At 32.9% G+C, this 13,390-nt stretch overlaps 1 protein-coding gene across 4 annotated transcripts in view; it reads left to right on the forward strand.

The window, feature by feature from the left end:
• The window catches only part of LOC136858235 (synaptic vesicle glycoprotein 2A), a 263,056-nt gene that overhangs the window by 61,465 nt on the left and 188,201 nt on the right, over positions 1-13,390 (forward strand). For all 4 annotated transcript variants that reach the window (XM_067137635.2, XM_067137634.2, XM_068225463.1 and 1 more), the window contains exon 4: positions 10,789-10,951. In XM_067137635.2, the coding sequence (XP_066993736.2) occupies positions 10,789-10,951 (163 nt within the window). The remainder of the gene's footprint in view (positions 1-10,788; positions 10,952-13,390) is intronic.

Consider the following 13,390-nt stretch of genomic DNA (forward strand, 5'->3'; position numbering starts at 1 on the left):
CCCTCACCGCCCGCCCAAGTGGTATTTCCGAAAACCAAAATACACGTTTCTTTATTTTTAATGGAGATAAAAAATACCATTTTCACTTCTGTAACATGTTAAGTTTTTTGAGATATACTGTAGAAATTCTCATTTTAAAATTTCATTCCTTTTTTTTTTTTCCCTTAAGTGGAGTTTCCAAAAAAATCACCTTTACATTTACAGGAAGTTCTAAATACCCACTTTTTACATTTGTAATATTTTACTTTTCTCAGATATTCAGTAGATATAGTCTTTCAAAAAATTCACCCCAATTTGTCACTCCTGTTTAACCGCCATTGATTGGATTTTCCAAAAACAAAAAATACATCTTACTTTATTTTTAAAGAAGATCCCATATACAAATTTTCAGTTCTGTAATATCTTCAGTTTCTGAGATATATGTATCCTCATTAAAGGCATTCAACCCATTATTCACCCTTTTACACCCCTCCTATTGGGATTTACAGAAAACAAAAAAAAAAAGTGTTCCTTTATTTTTAAAGGAGATTCTAAATACCAATTTTTACATCTGTAAAATTTTAAAGTTTTTAGATGTAGATACACTCATTTTAAAAATTCACCCCCCTTTTCACCCCCCATTATTTGGATTTTCTAAAAACGAAAAAATACCTGTTTCTTTATTTTTAAAGTAGATCCCAAATACCAATTTTCAGGTCTGTAATATCTTCAGGTTCTGAAATATAAGTAGCCTCATTAAAGGCATTCAACCCCTTCTTCACCCTTTTCCACTCTTTATATTGGTATTTTCCGAAAACAAAAAAAAACTACGTATTTCTTTATTTTTAAAGGAGATTCTAAATACCAATTTTTTACATCTATAAACTTTAAAGGATTTGAGATAAAGATACACTCATTTTAAATATTTGCCCAATTTCACCCCCAATTAATAGGATTTTCCAAAAACAAAAAAAATACGTGTTTCTTTATTTTTAAAAAAGATCAAAAGTACCAATTTTCAGGTCTGTAATATCTTCAGTTTCTGAGATATAAGTACCAATATCCTGATTAAAGGCATTCAACCCCTTTTTCACCCTTTTTCACCCCTCCTATTGGGATTTTCTGAAAACAAAATAATACGTGTTTCCTTATTTTTAAAGAAGTTTCTATATACCAATTTTTACATCTATAAACTTTTAAAGTTCTGAGATATAGATACACTCAATTTAAAATTTCACCTCCCTTTTCACCCCCTTAGCGACAGAATATCCAAAAATCCTCTCTTAGCGAGCACCTACATCTTAATATGAATGTATCCCCAAAATTTAATTTCTTTATGTCCAGTAGTTTTGGCTCGGCGATGATGAGTCAGTCAGTCAGTCAGTCAGTCAGTCAGTCAGGACAAGTTATTTTATATATATATAGATTTTGCCTTTGTTGTTTCTCGAATTCTGTCACCAACATCGTATGTGAGCACATTAAATAGAGTGGGGCTCAGGGGATCACCTTCAAGTATGCCATTTGTTTGCATTATCCAGTTTGAATTCCCAACTCAGTCGTAGACTTGTATGTAGCTGCTAGTATATTCGATATGAGGGTCGTTGTTCTTGTTCTGCCTGTTAGCGTTTCTAACTTGTTCATAAGTATAGTTCTGTTGACTAAATCAAAGGCCTTCGAGCAATCAACAAAGACTACATAAAGTTTGCCGTTAGGTTTCTCCAGCGTCATTGTTATATGTTGTAGTAGATTTTCTACTGCCATGAGTGTTGACCTTTGCTTACAGAAGCCACATTGCTCTTCTGGCAGCAGTGGGTCTATAATTACATTTATCCCATTTATCCTGGATGTCAGTATCCCTGTTAATAGCTTCAGGACAACTGACTCCAATGCAATTCCTTGGTACGAGTTTGGATCATCAGTGCTCCCCTTCCCCTTATACAGTAGCTTAATTGTTGATTTCTTCCATTCACTTGGTATTCGCCCGAGTTCTAAACATTTGTTTAATAGCGCCATCCATACTGGTAACAGTTCATCTGTAGTTTGCTTAAGATGTTCAGTCCTGATTCCATCCGGCCCGGGAGATCTATTATTCCTCATTTTCTGCATAGCCTTTAAAATCTCCATTTCTGTAATGGATTCCATCATATCCTGGTCTTCTGGGGGTCTGATTTTGGGTCTTGATTCTTTTGCACAGTTTACTTTCTTGATATGGTCTTCCCAGATTTCCATTGTTATGCTGGGTTGGAATCTTTGAATTTTTGGTCGTAGGGCCCTATACGGGTCTGACTCTGCTTCCGTAATGACCTTTCTTTGTGCCTTTTCTATGTATTCCCTTTTCTTCTTTTTGAGCATGTCTTTTTATCTTTTCCTCTGCTGCCGGTATTCTTCCAATGTTTTGTTGTCTTTCTTTTGTCTCATGTTGTGAAGTTTTTTCAGGGTCTCCTTCCTCTGAATATAGCATGAGTCGTCAAACCATGGTTTTGCTTTTCTCCCTTGTACATATGGGCTGCTGCACTATTGATGCAGTATTGGATCCATGTTGCAGCATCATCAATATCTCCTTCCTTGATCTGTTCTACTACCTTTGGTAGATCCTCCATAATTTCTCTCACTTTATCTATGTTTATTTTCTTGATTGTATTGTTAGTTGCTTTTGCTGGAATATCGTCCTTAACTTCACCATCTACTTCTAAGCTGACTGGGATATGTTTCACCCTTTTACACCCCTCCTATTGGGATTTACAGAAAACAAAAAAAAGTGTTCCTTTATTTTTAAAGGAGATTCTAAATACCAATTTTTACATCTGTAAAGTTTTAAGATGTAGATACACTCATTTTAAAAGAACCAAATGAACTAGAAGTAACCAAAAAGGGACGGGAAGGAAGTGGAAACAATGCCCAAATCAACCATGGAAGAGTCACAACTACAGTTACAAGAACAAATTTATTTATTCATTCATTTATTTATTTATTTATTTATATATTTATTTATTTATTTATTTATTTATTTATTTATTTATTTATTTATTTATTTATTTATTTATTTATTTATTTATTTATTTATTGTGGAGTAGTACTGTGAAGAAAAATTGAAAAAGGTTGAAAATAAATTTAAAAAAAAGTAAATTAATGTTGTACCTTGTGTATCAGGGTTTATTAAAATTGGAATAGAGATTTATTTTTTCCGAATTAAAAAGAGCTAATTTGTTATGTTGGTTAATGTAATATTATTATCAAGAATAACAAATTTGTAATGAAATATTAGTTGGTTTTTAAGATATCTGGTTCTCCAAGAAATGAATTTAATTCAGTATTTAATAGTAGTTTTTATATTAATATATTAACTGTTAATTGAATATAATATTTTAAGGGTTAAGCTTTAGAATAGGAATTATAATTATTATAGGAGTTGTAAAGAATTGTAGGCTTTAAATTAGCCATCAGTTGAATAATCTTATAAGTTATTTTATTATAATATAATTTTATAATAATATTCAGTTGAATATTGGAGTGAATTGAATAATGTAAGTTTAATTATAATAATGATAAAATTAGTATATAAAAGTGTAAGATATTTAATAAATGTTAATTTATATAAAGGAACTAGGCAAATTTAATGTTTACCTGTTTATCAAAAACATATCCTTTTGAGATGTATTTAAGGTCGGGCCTGCCCCCTGATAGTAAATTAAAGGGCCGCGATATTTTGACCGTGCAAAGGTAGCATAATCATTAGTCTTTTAATTGAAGGCTAGAATGGATGGTTTGACGAAACATTAACTGTCTCTATATAATGAAGAGAATTTAACTTTTGAGTCAAAAGGCTTAAATGAATATGAAAGACGAGAAGACCCTATAGATCTTTATATGAGATTATACGTATTTTGTTTAGTGGTATTGTTAATATGTATATTATCATATTTTGTTGGGATGACACAAAGATAAAAGTAACTCTTTGTAATTTGAACATTGATTTATGAATATTTGATCTGTTAATAACAATTACAAGATAAAGTTACCTTAGGGATAACAGCGTAATTTTTTTTGAGAGTTCATATTGACAAAAAAGATTGCGAACTCGATGTTGGATTAAGGAATATGATTAGGTGTACAAGTTTAATTAATAAGTCTGTTCGACTTTTAAATCTGAGTTCAGACCAGCGTAAGCCAGGTCGGTTTCTATCTTTATGATAAATGAATATTTTAGTATGAAAGGACCAGATATTCAAAAAAAAATTGAATATAAGTGATAAATATTAATACTACTTTGGCAGAGAAGTGCATTGAATTTAGAATTCAAAAACGTAAGATTATTACAAGTAGTATTGTTAATAGAGATTTTAATAAGAATGTTAGGGGCTGTTATGTTAATTATTTGTGTATTAATTGGGGTGGCTTTCATTACTTTATTGGAGCGAAAGGTTTTAGGTTATATTCAAATTCGTAAAGGACCTAATAAAGTAGGATTTATTGGATTGCCGCAGCCTTTTGCTGATGCAATTAAGTTATTTTCTAAGGAGGGCACGTATCCAATAGCGTCAAATTATATGATATATTATTTTTCTCCTATTTTTAGATTGTTTTTAGCTTTAATAACTTGAATAATTTATCCTTTTATAACAATTTTATTTACTTTTAATTTGGGAATTTTTTTTAAGTATGTACAAGCTTAGGGGTGTATACTGTTATGATTGTGGGGTGATCTTCTAATTCTAATTATGCATTTTTAGGAGGATTATGAGCTGTTGCTCAAACAATTTCTTATGAAGTGAGATTAGCACTTTGTTGAGATTTATTTTTTTAGTAGATAATTATTGTTTAATAAGATTTATAAGTCTTCAAGGGTATGTGTGATTCATGTTTTTAACCTTTCCTCTTATATTTGCGTGATTTTCGTCATGTTTAGCTGAAACTAATCGAACCCCTTTTGATTTTGCAGAAGGGGAATCGGAGTTGGTTTCAGGATGTAATGTTGAATATAGAAGAGGTAGATTTGCTTTAATTTTTTTTAGCTGAATATACTAGTATTTTGTTTACAAGAATATTATTTTGTATAATTTTCTTGGGAGGGGATGTTTTATCAATTTATTTCTTTTTAAGTTGACATTTTTAGCTTTTATATTTATTTGGGTCCGAGGCACTCTTCCTTGATTTTGATATGATAAGTTAATATATTTGGCATGAAAGGCTTATTTATCTTTATCACTCAATTTTTTTTTTTTTTTTTTTTTTTTTTTAGGACTAAAGGTTTTTATATTTTCTTTACTAATTTAATGTACTCTATTTAGTAAAGTTAATAGAAGAATTGAACTTCTGTCTTATGTTTTCAAAGCATATGCTTTCATAAGCTTAATAACTAATTTACTAGGTTATCTCAAATGTAAAAGGTTAGAGGATTTAAGATATAATAAAGGAAACATAGGACAGTGAGAATTTGACCAGTTAGAATATAAGGATCTTCTACTGGTCGAGCACCAATTCATGTTAGGTGGACAACAATGGAAACTATAGATCAAAATAGGATTTGATTGATTGGATAAAATTGGATTCCATGGAATTTATTATTTGCGGTGAAAGGAAGGATGAGAAGAATTGCAATAGATATTACTAATGCAATTACCCCTCCTAATTTATTAGGAATGGATTGTAGAATTGCGTATGCAAAGAGGAAATATCATTCAGATTGAATGTGAACAGGTGTAACTAAGGGATTAGCAGGAGTAAAATTATCCGGGTCTCCTAATAAGTAAGGTTTGAGAAGAGTTAATAATAATAGGATAGCTACTATAATGATAAAACCAAAAACATCCTTGAAGGAGAAATAAGGGTGGAAGGGGATTTTATCTGAATTTCTGTTAAGACCTAAAGGGTTATTTGATCCTGTTTGATGGAGAAACAAGAGGTGAATTATAACTATTATAGCTACAATAAATGGTAGAACAAAATGGAAAGTAAAGAATCGAGTAAGAGTAGCATTATGGGTTCGTACCCCACTGTCGGCAGCCCTGAAGATGGTTTTCCGTGGTTTCCCATTTTCACACCAGGCAGATGCTGGGGCTGTACCTTAATTAAGGCCATGGCCGATTCCTTTCCACTCCTAGGCCTTTCCTGTCCTATCATCACCATAAGACCTATCTGTGTCGATGCGACATAAAAGGAGATAGCAAAGAAAGAAAACCAACATACACATGCTAAATGAAAGAAGTGTTTGGTATTGGAGTTATACTGTATTCGCTTGGACTCACTCCAGGTGCAAGCCTGCAACAAATGAATAATGAAAATAATTAAAATTAAAAAGGGCATAGAGACAATACTAACAATGATAGAGGTATTTCCCTTCTCTCGGTAACATACAAATTTCTTTCTAAGATACTACTCAAGAAATTAGAATCTCAGCTAGATAAAGAAACTAAAAAATACCAAGCAGGTTTCTGGAAGGGCAGATCATGTATTGAACAAATACACAACCCCTTAAATCCATCATTATGCAGGCTAAGAAACAGTACAAAAATTTTGTAATCACATTTATTGACTTTTAAAAAGCTTATGACTTTGTTGATAGAGCAGTTCTATTCAGTATCCATCAAGAACTTGGGCTTGTTCCTAAGACATTAAACATCATCAAGTGCACCCTAACAAACACCCTATCTAAAGTCAAGTTCACAGGAAAACTCTCTGACCCATTTGAGATTAAAACAGGAGTGAGGCAGGGAGACGGAATCTCATATTGTTTAATTGTGTATTAGAAAAAATAATCCAAGAATGAAGGAAAACACTCCCTGAAACAGGTCTAAGAGTAATAAAGAGGAAACGCAAAATCAATACGTGAGTGGATTGTAATGCTTTTACGGATGATGTATATGTCTTCCAATTGTAGCGTGGATGAAGATGACCTAATATATATATGGGGTCTAAACTAGTCCCAGCTTAATAAGACAATATACAAGCTTATGGTATTGAATAGGTGGACCCTTCCCTACCCTTTGATAGTGATCAGTTGTCAATACGGACCATAATGAAACTCATAACTTATGACTCTCAGGTTGTGTCTCATCTTCAATGGCTCAATATGCCGACAATACTGTGCTGTACAGGTGTATAAGAAATAAGAAAGATGCCCCTGCTCTACAATCTGATATGGAGAATCCATCGATGTGGTGTTGTGTAAATAGCCTGAATATAAATGTAAATAAGTGTACATATATGAGAATAAGTAGGTCCAGAAATCCCATCACAAATAGTTATAAACTAGGGAAACATATCATTCCGCAGTGCACCAGTTTCAAATTACTTAGCATAACTATATGTGACAATTTAAAGTGGAATATACAGTGTGAAGAGGCAAGGTTCAAGGCAACAAAAGTCCTGGGGTTCCTATATATAGGAATTTAAGAGGGTTCAGTCCACGAGCAATAAGGTCAGCTTACCTTTGCATGGTTCGGCCCATACTGACGTATGGTCTACCTGCTTGGCATCCCACAACAGTGGGTAAGCTGCAGAGAGTACAACGCCATGCCTAAAGGCTAATTAACTATCACTCCCCCTCTCATCCAATAAGGTTACCTTCCATTGAGACAATAGCCAAACAAACTGACCCTATCTTTCTCCGGAAATCCCTCCTCTACCTCTGTAGAAATTGATCCCTTCCAATGTCTATGGCTTGGTTATAGCTCAGCTCAGAGAGGTGATGGAGTTACCCTTTGCCTGCCTTTTGCCCATAACTCTGCCTTTCAGAAGGGTTTTTATTGGTGTTCTCAAAGCTATGGAACTCACTGTCTAGTGATTTCAAGAATTTGCCTCTTCCAAAAATTCAAATGTATGTAATGAAAAATGTAATTTAATGGAACTGCCTCATTTGTCTGTGAGTGTGTGGGTGAATGAGTGAATGATTGATAGAGTGAAAGGAAGTATGCGTGTACAGGAATGATCGAATGAATTAATGATTAGCTAACTATCGATAGAATGAACAGGCAGTAGGAAATTATATATATCTTGCACAGTACTACTTAAATATATTATAAACTACATAAATAATATCTCTTCTTAAGATAGGTCTAGGGAACATTTTATATGTACATGTGGGTTCACCCTTTTCTCTAGACCTTTCATATTTCTGGACAGAATTGTGGTAAATAATATTAATACCAATACTAACACTGCTGTTGCATTACCATACAGGCAAAGTTGAATATCTTTGCTGGCACTGCTTGCCTGTTTATTATAGTTTCATTCCTATGTTGAAAATAGTACTGCCAAATTAGAAATAATAGAAAGGTAATCCATGAGGAAACCAGTAGTCGTAGGAAATATGGGGCATATATGTTTCAGCACTAATGAGAAATAATGATCAACAGAAGTGATAATGTTTTGTGTTCTTACAAACTCAGCAGTTCATAATCATCAGATAAAGTTCACTGAAACAAACTTGGTGCTAGTTAATAATTTGTGTCAAAGAGGGTGTAACCTTCTAGAAGGCTGAGCTAGATAGATTTAATTTAATTGTAAATAAGCAATAATAGTATGTTTCTATAGAGACACTGAAGAGCTTATATTTTTATAACTTTATTACAGTTTGATTCTTCCTCCTTTTCTTCTGTTGACCTATATGGCCATTGGCACTTATTTCAGATGGCATTCAGGAATAATATGAAAATAATCTGGAATAAAAACTGTGTATTCATGTAAGTTATTGTATATAAGTTATCATATATAAGAGGACTTATCATTCAAACACCATGTACACACATTATTTGCTACACCTGCCACACACCGGGCGAGTTGGCCATGTGGTTAGAGGTGCGCAGCTGTGAGCTTACATCCGGGAGATAGTGTGTTCAAACCCCACCGTCAGCAGCCCTAAAGATGGTTTTCCGTGTTTTCCCATTTTTTGGCCTACACCAGGCAAATGCTGAAGCTGTACCTTAATTAAGGCCATGGCCGCTTCCTTCCCACTCCTAGGCTTTTCCTATCCCATCGTCAACATAAGACCTATCTGTGTTGGTGCGACGTTAAGCAAATTGTAAAAGAGAAACACCTGCCACATACATATATTTTATACTGTATATTATTTGAAGGTATCAGTCATTCCTAACTCATTTATTAAAAGTTTTCATCACTATAGAAATAATGCATTTAATTCACATACCTTTGATTTTAACATTATTTTTGTCATTTTTTGCTAGTTACTTAATTTTCTCAGGGTATTTAGATTTGTTTATCTTTGTAACTGACAGATTAATCATCTTTAAGTTGTTGCTTATTAAATCTGATCAGAGCACCCAGAGACCTTGACACTATATGGCACAGTTATGCAAATAATTAATCTTGTTGAAAGACGTTTGATTTCCTTATGTTTTCTGGTACTATTAAACTTCAGTGATTAGCTAATGAATGTGTACTAATGTTACAGGAATAATTCCTTAAAAGTGAGGCAGCTCTCTCGTTTCTTTTTTTTAATTGGCCTGGACAGTTGTGATTTGGTTAACTGTTGTTTACTAAAAGATATTTTCTGGGCTATAAGCAGAATCCACCCAGAATGTTTAATCATTTGAAACTAAAGAGGGACAAAAATTAGCCTGAAAGACACTTGAAACTTAGATAGATAGATAAATGTCTTTATTGGCGTAGTTAAGGCCATTAGGCCTTCTCTTACAGTAAACCAATTTGTACATAGAATCAAAGTTAACACTACTTCTTCATGAGCAACACCATGCTTGATTATTTCCTCACTATGGAGCATTACAAAATTCTGTTTCACATGGAGAAAAGCTTTCGATTTTGCCATAGGAATAGGACCTTTTCACTGCCTTATCTCATTCTTTTCTTTAGACTATGTCATTTGCACTGTATACCATCTTTCATGCCAGAGAAAGAGCCACTTTGTTCTTCAATTTATTACCTTGAATTTATGCCATATTGGTAAGTTGAACATTATGTGTGATAGTAAGTAGACTGAAATTGAATAATAAAAATGCTTATACACTGGGACTGAAATTGAATAATAAAAAATGCTTATACACTGGGCTTGTTAAATGAAGATTCCTAAAATCTAATAGCTGGAGATATTCTGCACAATTTGTGTTCTTCAGTTTCTCAGGACAATATTTCTTGAATAAAGTGCTAAAATCTGCCTTTTGGCTTAAACAAACCCACTCTGCACAACTTCAAGATGTGATACAATATTATAGCAACAATAGATAATTAAAGCTTATGAACTAATGTAAAACTGAAGCTGAAATTACTTCTAATAAGAAGTAATGTTTACTTTAATTGGACATAATTACTTACTTTTCTTTATCTTGTGTGAACGTGAAAAAGACACAGTTCCACTCTACTATTGATATTCCTTGCAAAAATATACCAAAAACACTCCTCCATGTTTACAGCCAGACATAAAAAAATTAAAACATATGCTAACAATCATGTGAGTAGCGATCATTCTTCTGATTGCCAAATTGTTGCTTCAGGTTAGACTGCTTGGAGTGCTAGGAGCAGTTGTCTGTTTTAGCACTGAATGTCTGGTATTGTTTCTGTATGTATATGGTCAAATTAAAGTATTTCAGTAACGGCATGTGCAAAGAGAATATTTATTCCTTTTGGTTGTAAGAAAGAGCACCAAATATGCTAAGAATACCTTTAAGATATTATTATAAATACTCCATTTGTTCCAGTGCCAGTGATATAGTTTAAATAAAGTGTCTTCTAGATTGAATTCATAAATCAGTGCATATTAAAAGATTTTTCCCCAGAATATTTTAAAGATATAGTATGAAATACAAAATGGATAATGATGGATGATGATGATTTCAGGATCCATGTCGAGTCCCTTATTGTGGGGTTTCCTGTCTGATAATCTTGGTCGTCAAAAGTTATTGGTCTTTGGTTATCTTCTAGATGGGCTGTGTTCTCTTGTATCAAGTCTAGCACAATCAGTATGGTTTCTTCAGATGTTTCGCTACTTGTTGGGCTTTGTGTAAGTAACAGAAATTAAATCATTGGTACATATTACTAAGAACTATTTACATGAAATGGGTTTTGTACAGTGGAGGTGAAAATAGAGAGATAGATAGATAGATAGATAGATAGATACAAGCCTTTATTTTCTGTGGCAAAGTTAGGGCTCTTGGCCCTTTCTTACACTTAACCACACACATATTATTATTTGTTAATGATGACACCGATTAACTTAAAATACTAAGAAATACAAATAACACTAATTTTTAAGACAAGAATATGAATATATACAAGCAAAGAAGAAAGAAAGAAAAAGGAACTGCCTAGATAATACAGATTTGAAAAAATACTCATTTCAATACACAACGAAAGAAATACTAATATAAAAATACTAGTAAGCTTAATAAAAATATTAAATGAAATTTAACTAATTGTATCCTTGCAATACTAGTCTAGACCTCTTTGTCTGCTTGAGCCCAAGTTTCTTACTTTCAAGATGAGTGCTTTAATAGTTTGTGCAAGGATAACGAACCGACCGACCGACCGACCTGATCTGCATTATCACCCAGGTGGCAGTTCGCCAATCAATTGTTTGCCTAGTCTTTGATTAAATTATTTAAAAAGGTTGGAAATTTATGAAACATTTCCCTTAGTAAATGATTCCAGTCTTAATTCCTTTTCCTATAAAGGAATATCTTCCTCAATTAAGCCTCTTGTATTCTAATCTTATATTCACATTATGATTTTTCCTACATTTAAAAATTCAACTCAAGCTTATTTATCTACCGGTACTGTCATCAATGCCATTTCTCTGCTGACAACTCAGAACATATTGCCTAATTATGCAGTTCATCGCGTTACTTGCAAGTCTTCCCACTCCATAATTCACAACATTTTCATACCACTACTCTTTTGTTGGAAATCACCAAGAGCCAATCATACTGCTCTCCTGTAGATCTTTCCCACTTCTTGAATCAAGTAATCCTGGAACCATACTCTAATTGGGTTCTTACCAATGACTAGCATGTCCTATCCTTTTCATCCTTATTACAATCCCTATATATCCTCATGATCTTGTGAAGATATCTGTGACCTTTATTCAGTGCCAGATTAAGGTGTTTGGGGGCCCTGGGCTATTTAAAATGTGGGGCCCCTTCTTCGTAACATCACGTAAGACTAGCATACTGAAGTCGTTATAGAACTACTTCCACTTAAATTTTACATTTGTCTCATCATCACTATCAAATTGACAAACAAAATAGAACTTAATACAATCTCATTCCCATTATCTTATTGGCATTACATGAATTTAAAATCTAAATTTATAAATCAACATGTAAAAAGCTAGCACAAGTGGTATTATGAGATAATGAAGGACATTGTAGTATTATGACTTGTAAAAAAGTAGTACAAGTCATAATACTACAATGTCTACTCGAAAACTCTCTTATCTGATCATTCCCATTCCTGAATTCTTTCGGATAATCGATGCTGTACTGAATTGACCTAATTGGTAGTTGGATAACTTTTACATTAAGACTGTCCTTTTCCTTGCCTTCAGATTTGCAAATGACTGTAAAACATCATGGAATGACAACTCATTTGTTATGTCATGTTCTAAAGACATGATAGTCAAACCATCCAGTCTTGGTTGAAGTATGGTTGACCGTAATTTATTTTTTATTAGTACATTTTAGAGAAAGAACGCTCTGCTTCGCAATTGGTTGTTGGAATTACCAAATACAATTTCAATGCCACAAATACATTTGGAAATACACTAATCAAATCATTTTGGTATATGTATTTAGCTATCTCCTGGCAAGTAACTACATCTACACTTTTAACAAAATCATAAAAATGTTTAATTTCTAGTTTCAAAGATTCATCAAGATCATCTCGGTAAAATTGTAAACAGTTATTAAGAGAAGTTTCATCCACAATATACGAAGCCTTACAGTCTACTAGAAACTGGAACAATGACTGAAATGTTTTGTAAGACTGAAGGCGATTATTAAGTCCACTACATAAACTATCAATTATCACCAAAAATGTTTCTACTTCAAATTCTTTTCTTCCTTTCAAAATAGTTTCGTTAAGGGCATTACCATCTGCATATCTCTTCTTTGATTGTCTTTCAGATGTGTGCTCAAAACCTGTGAGATATTTTTCACATAACCTTTTAGCTTCCTCTTCATAGTTATCAAAATTACCTCTTTCATTGATTGTGAATGTAACCAGAGACTCCAGAAGTTTACAACCTGTTAACAAGTCTAGTGTAGGTTTCTGTAAACTCACACTAACTTTATCAAATCTTTCCAAAATTTCATGCCAAAAGACACACATAAAAGCCGATTCATATTTCATGAACTTATTTTTCAGTGATTTTGCTTCTCTCCGGGACTCATGTTTTTCTTCAGCATTCTCACAAATAATATCTAATACACACAAAATATTGTCA

Source organism: Anabrus simplex, chromosome 1, assembly GCF_040414725.1.
Source record: "Anabrus simplex isolate iqAnaSimp1 chromosome 1, ASM4041472v1, whole genome shotgun sequence".
NCBI classification, from domain to species: domain Eukaryota; kingdom Metazoa; phylum Arthropoda; class Insecta; order Orthoptera; family Tettigoniidae; genus Anabrus; species Anabrus simplex.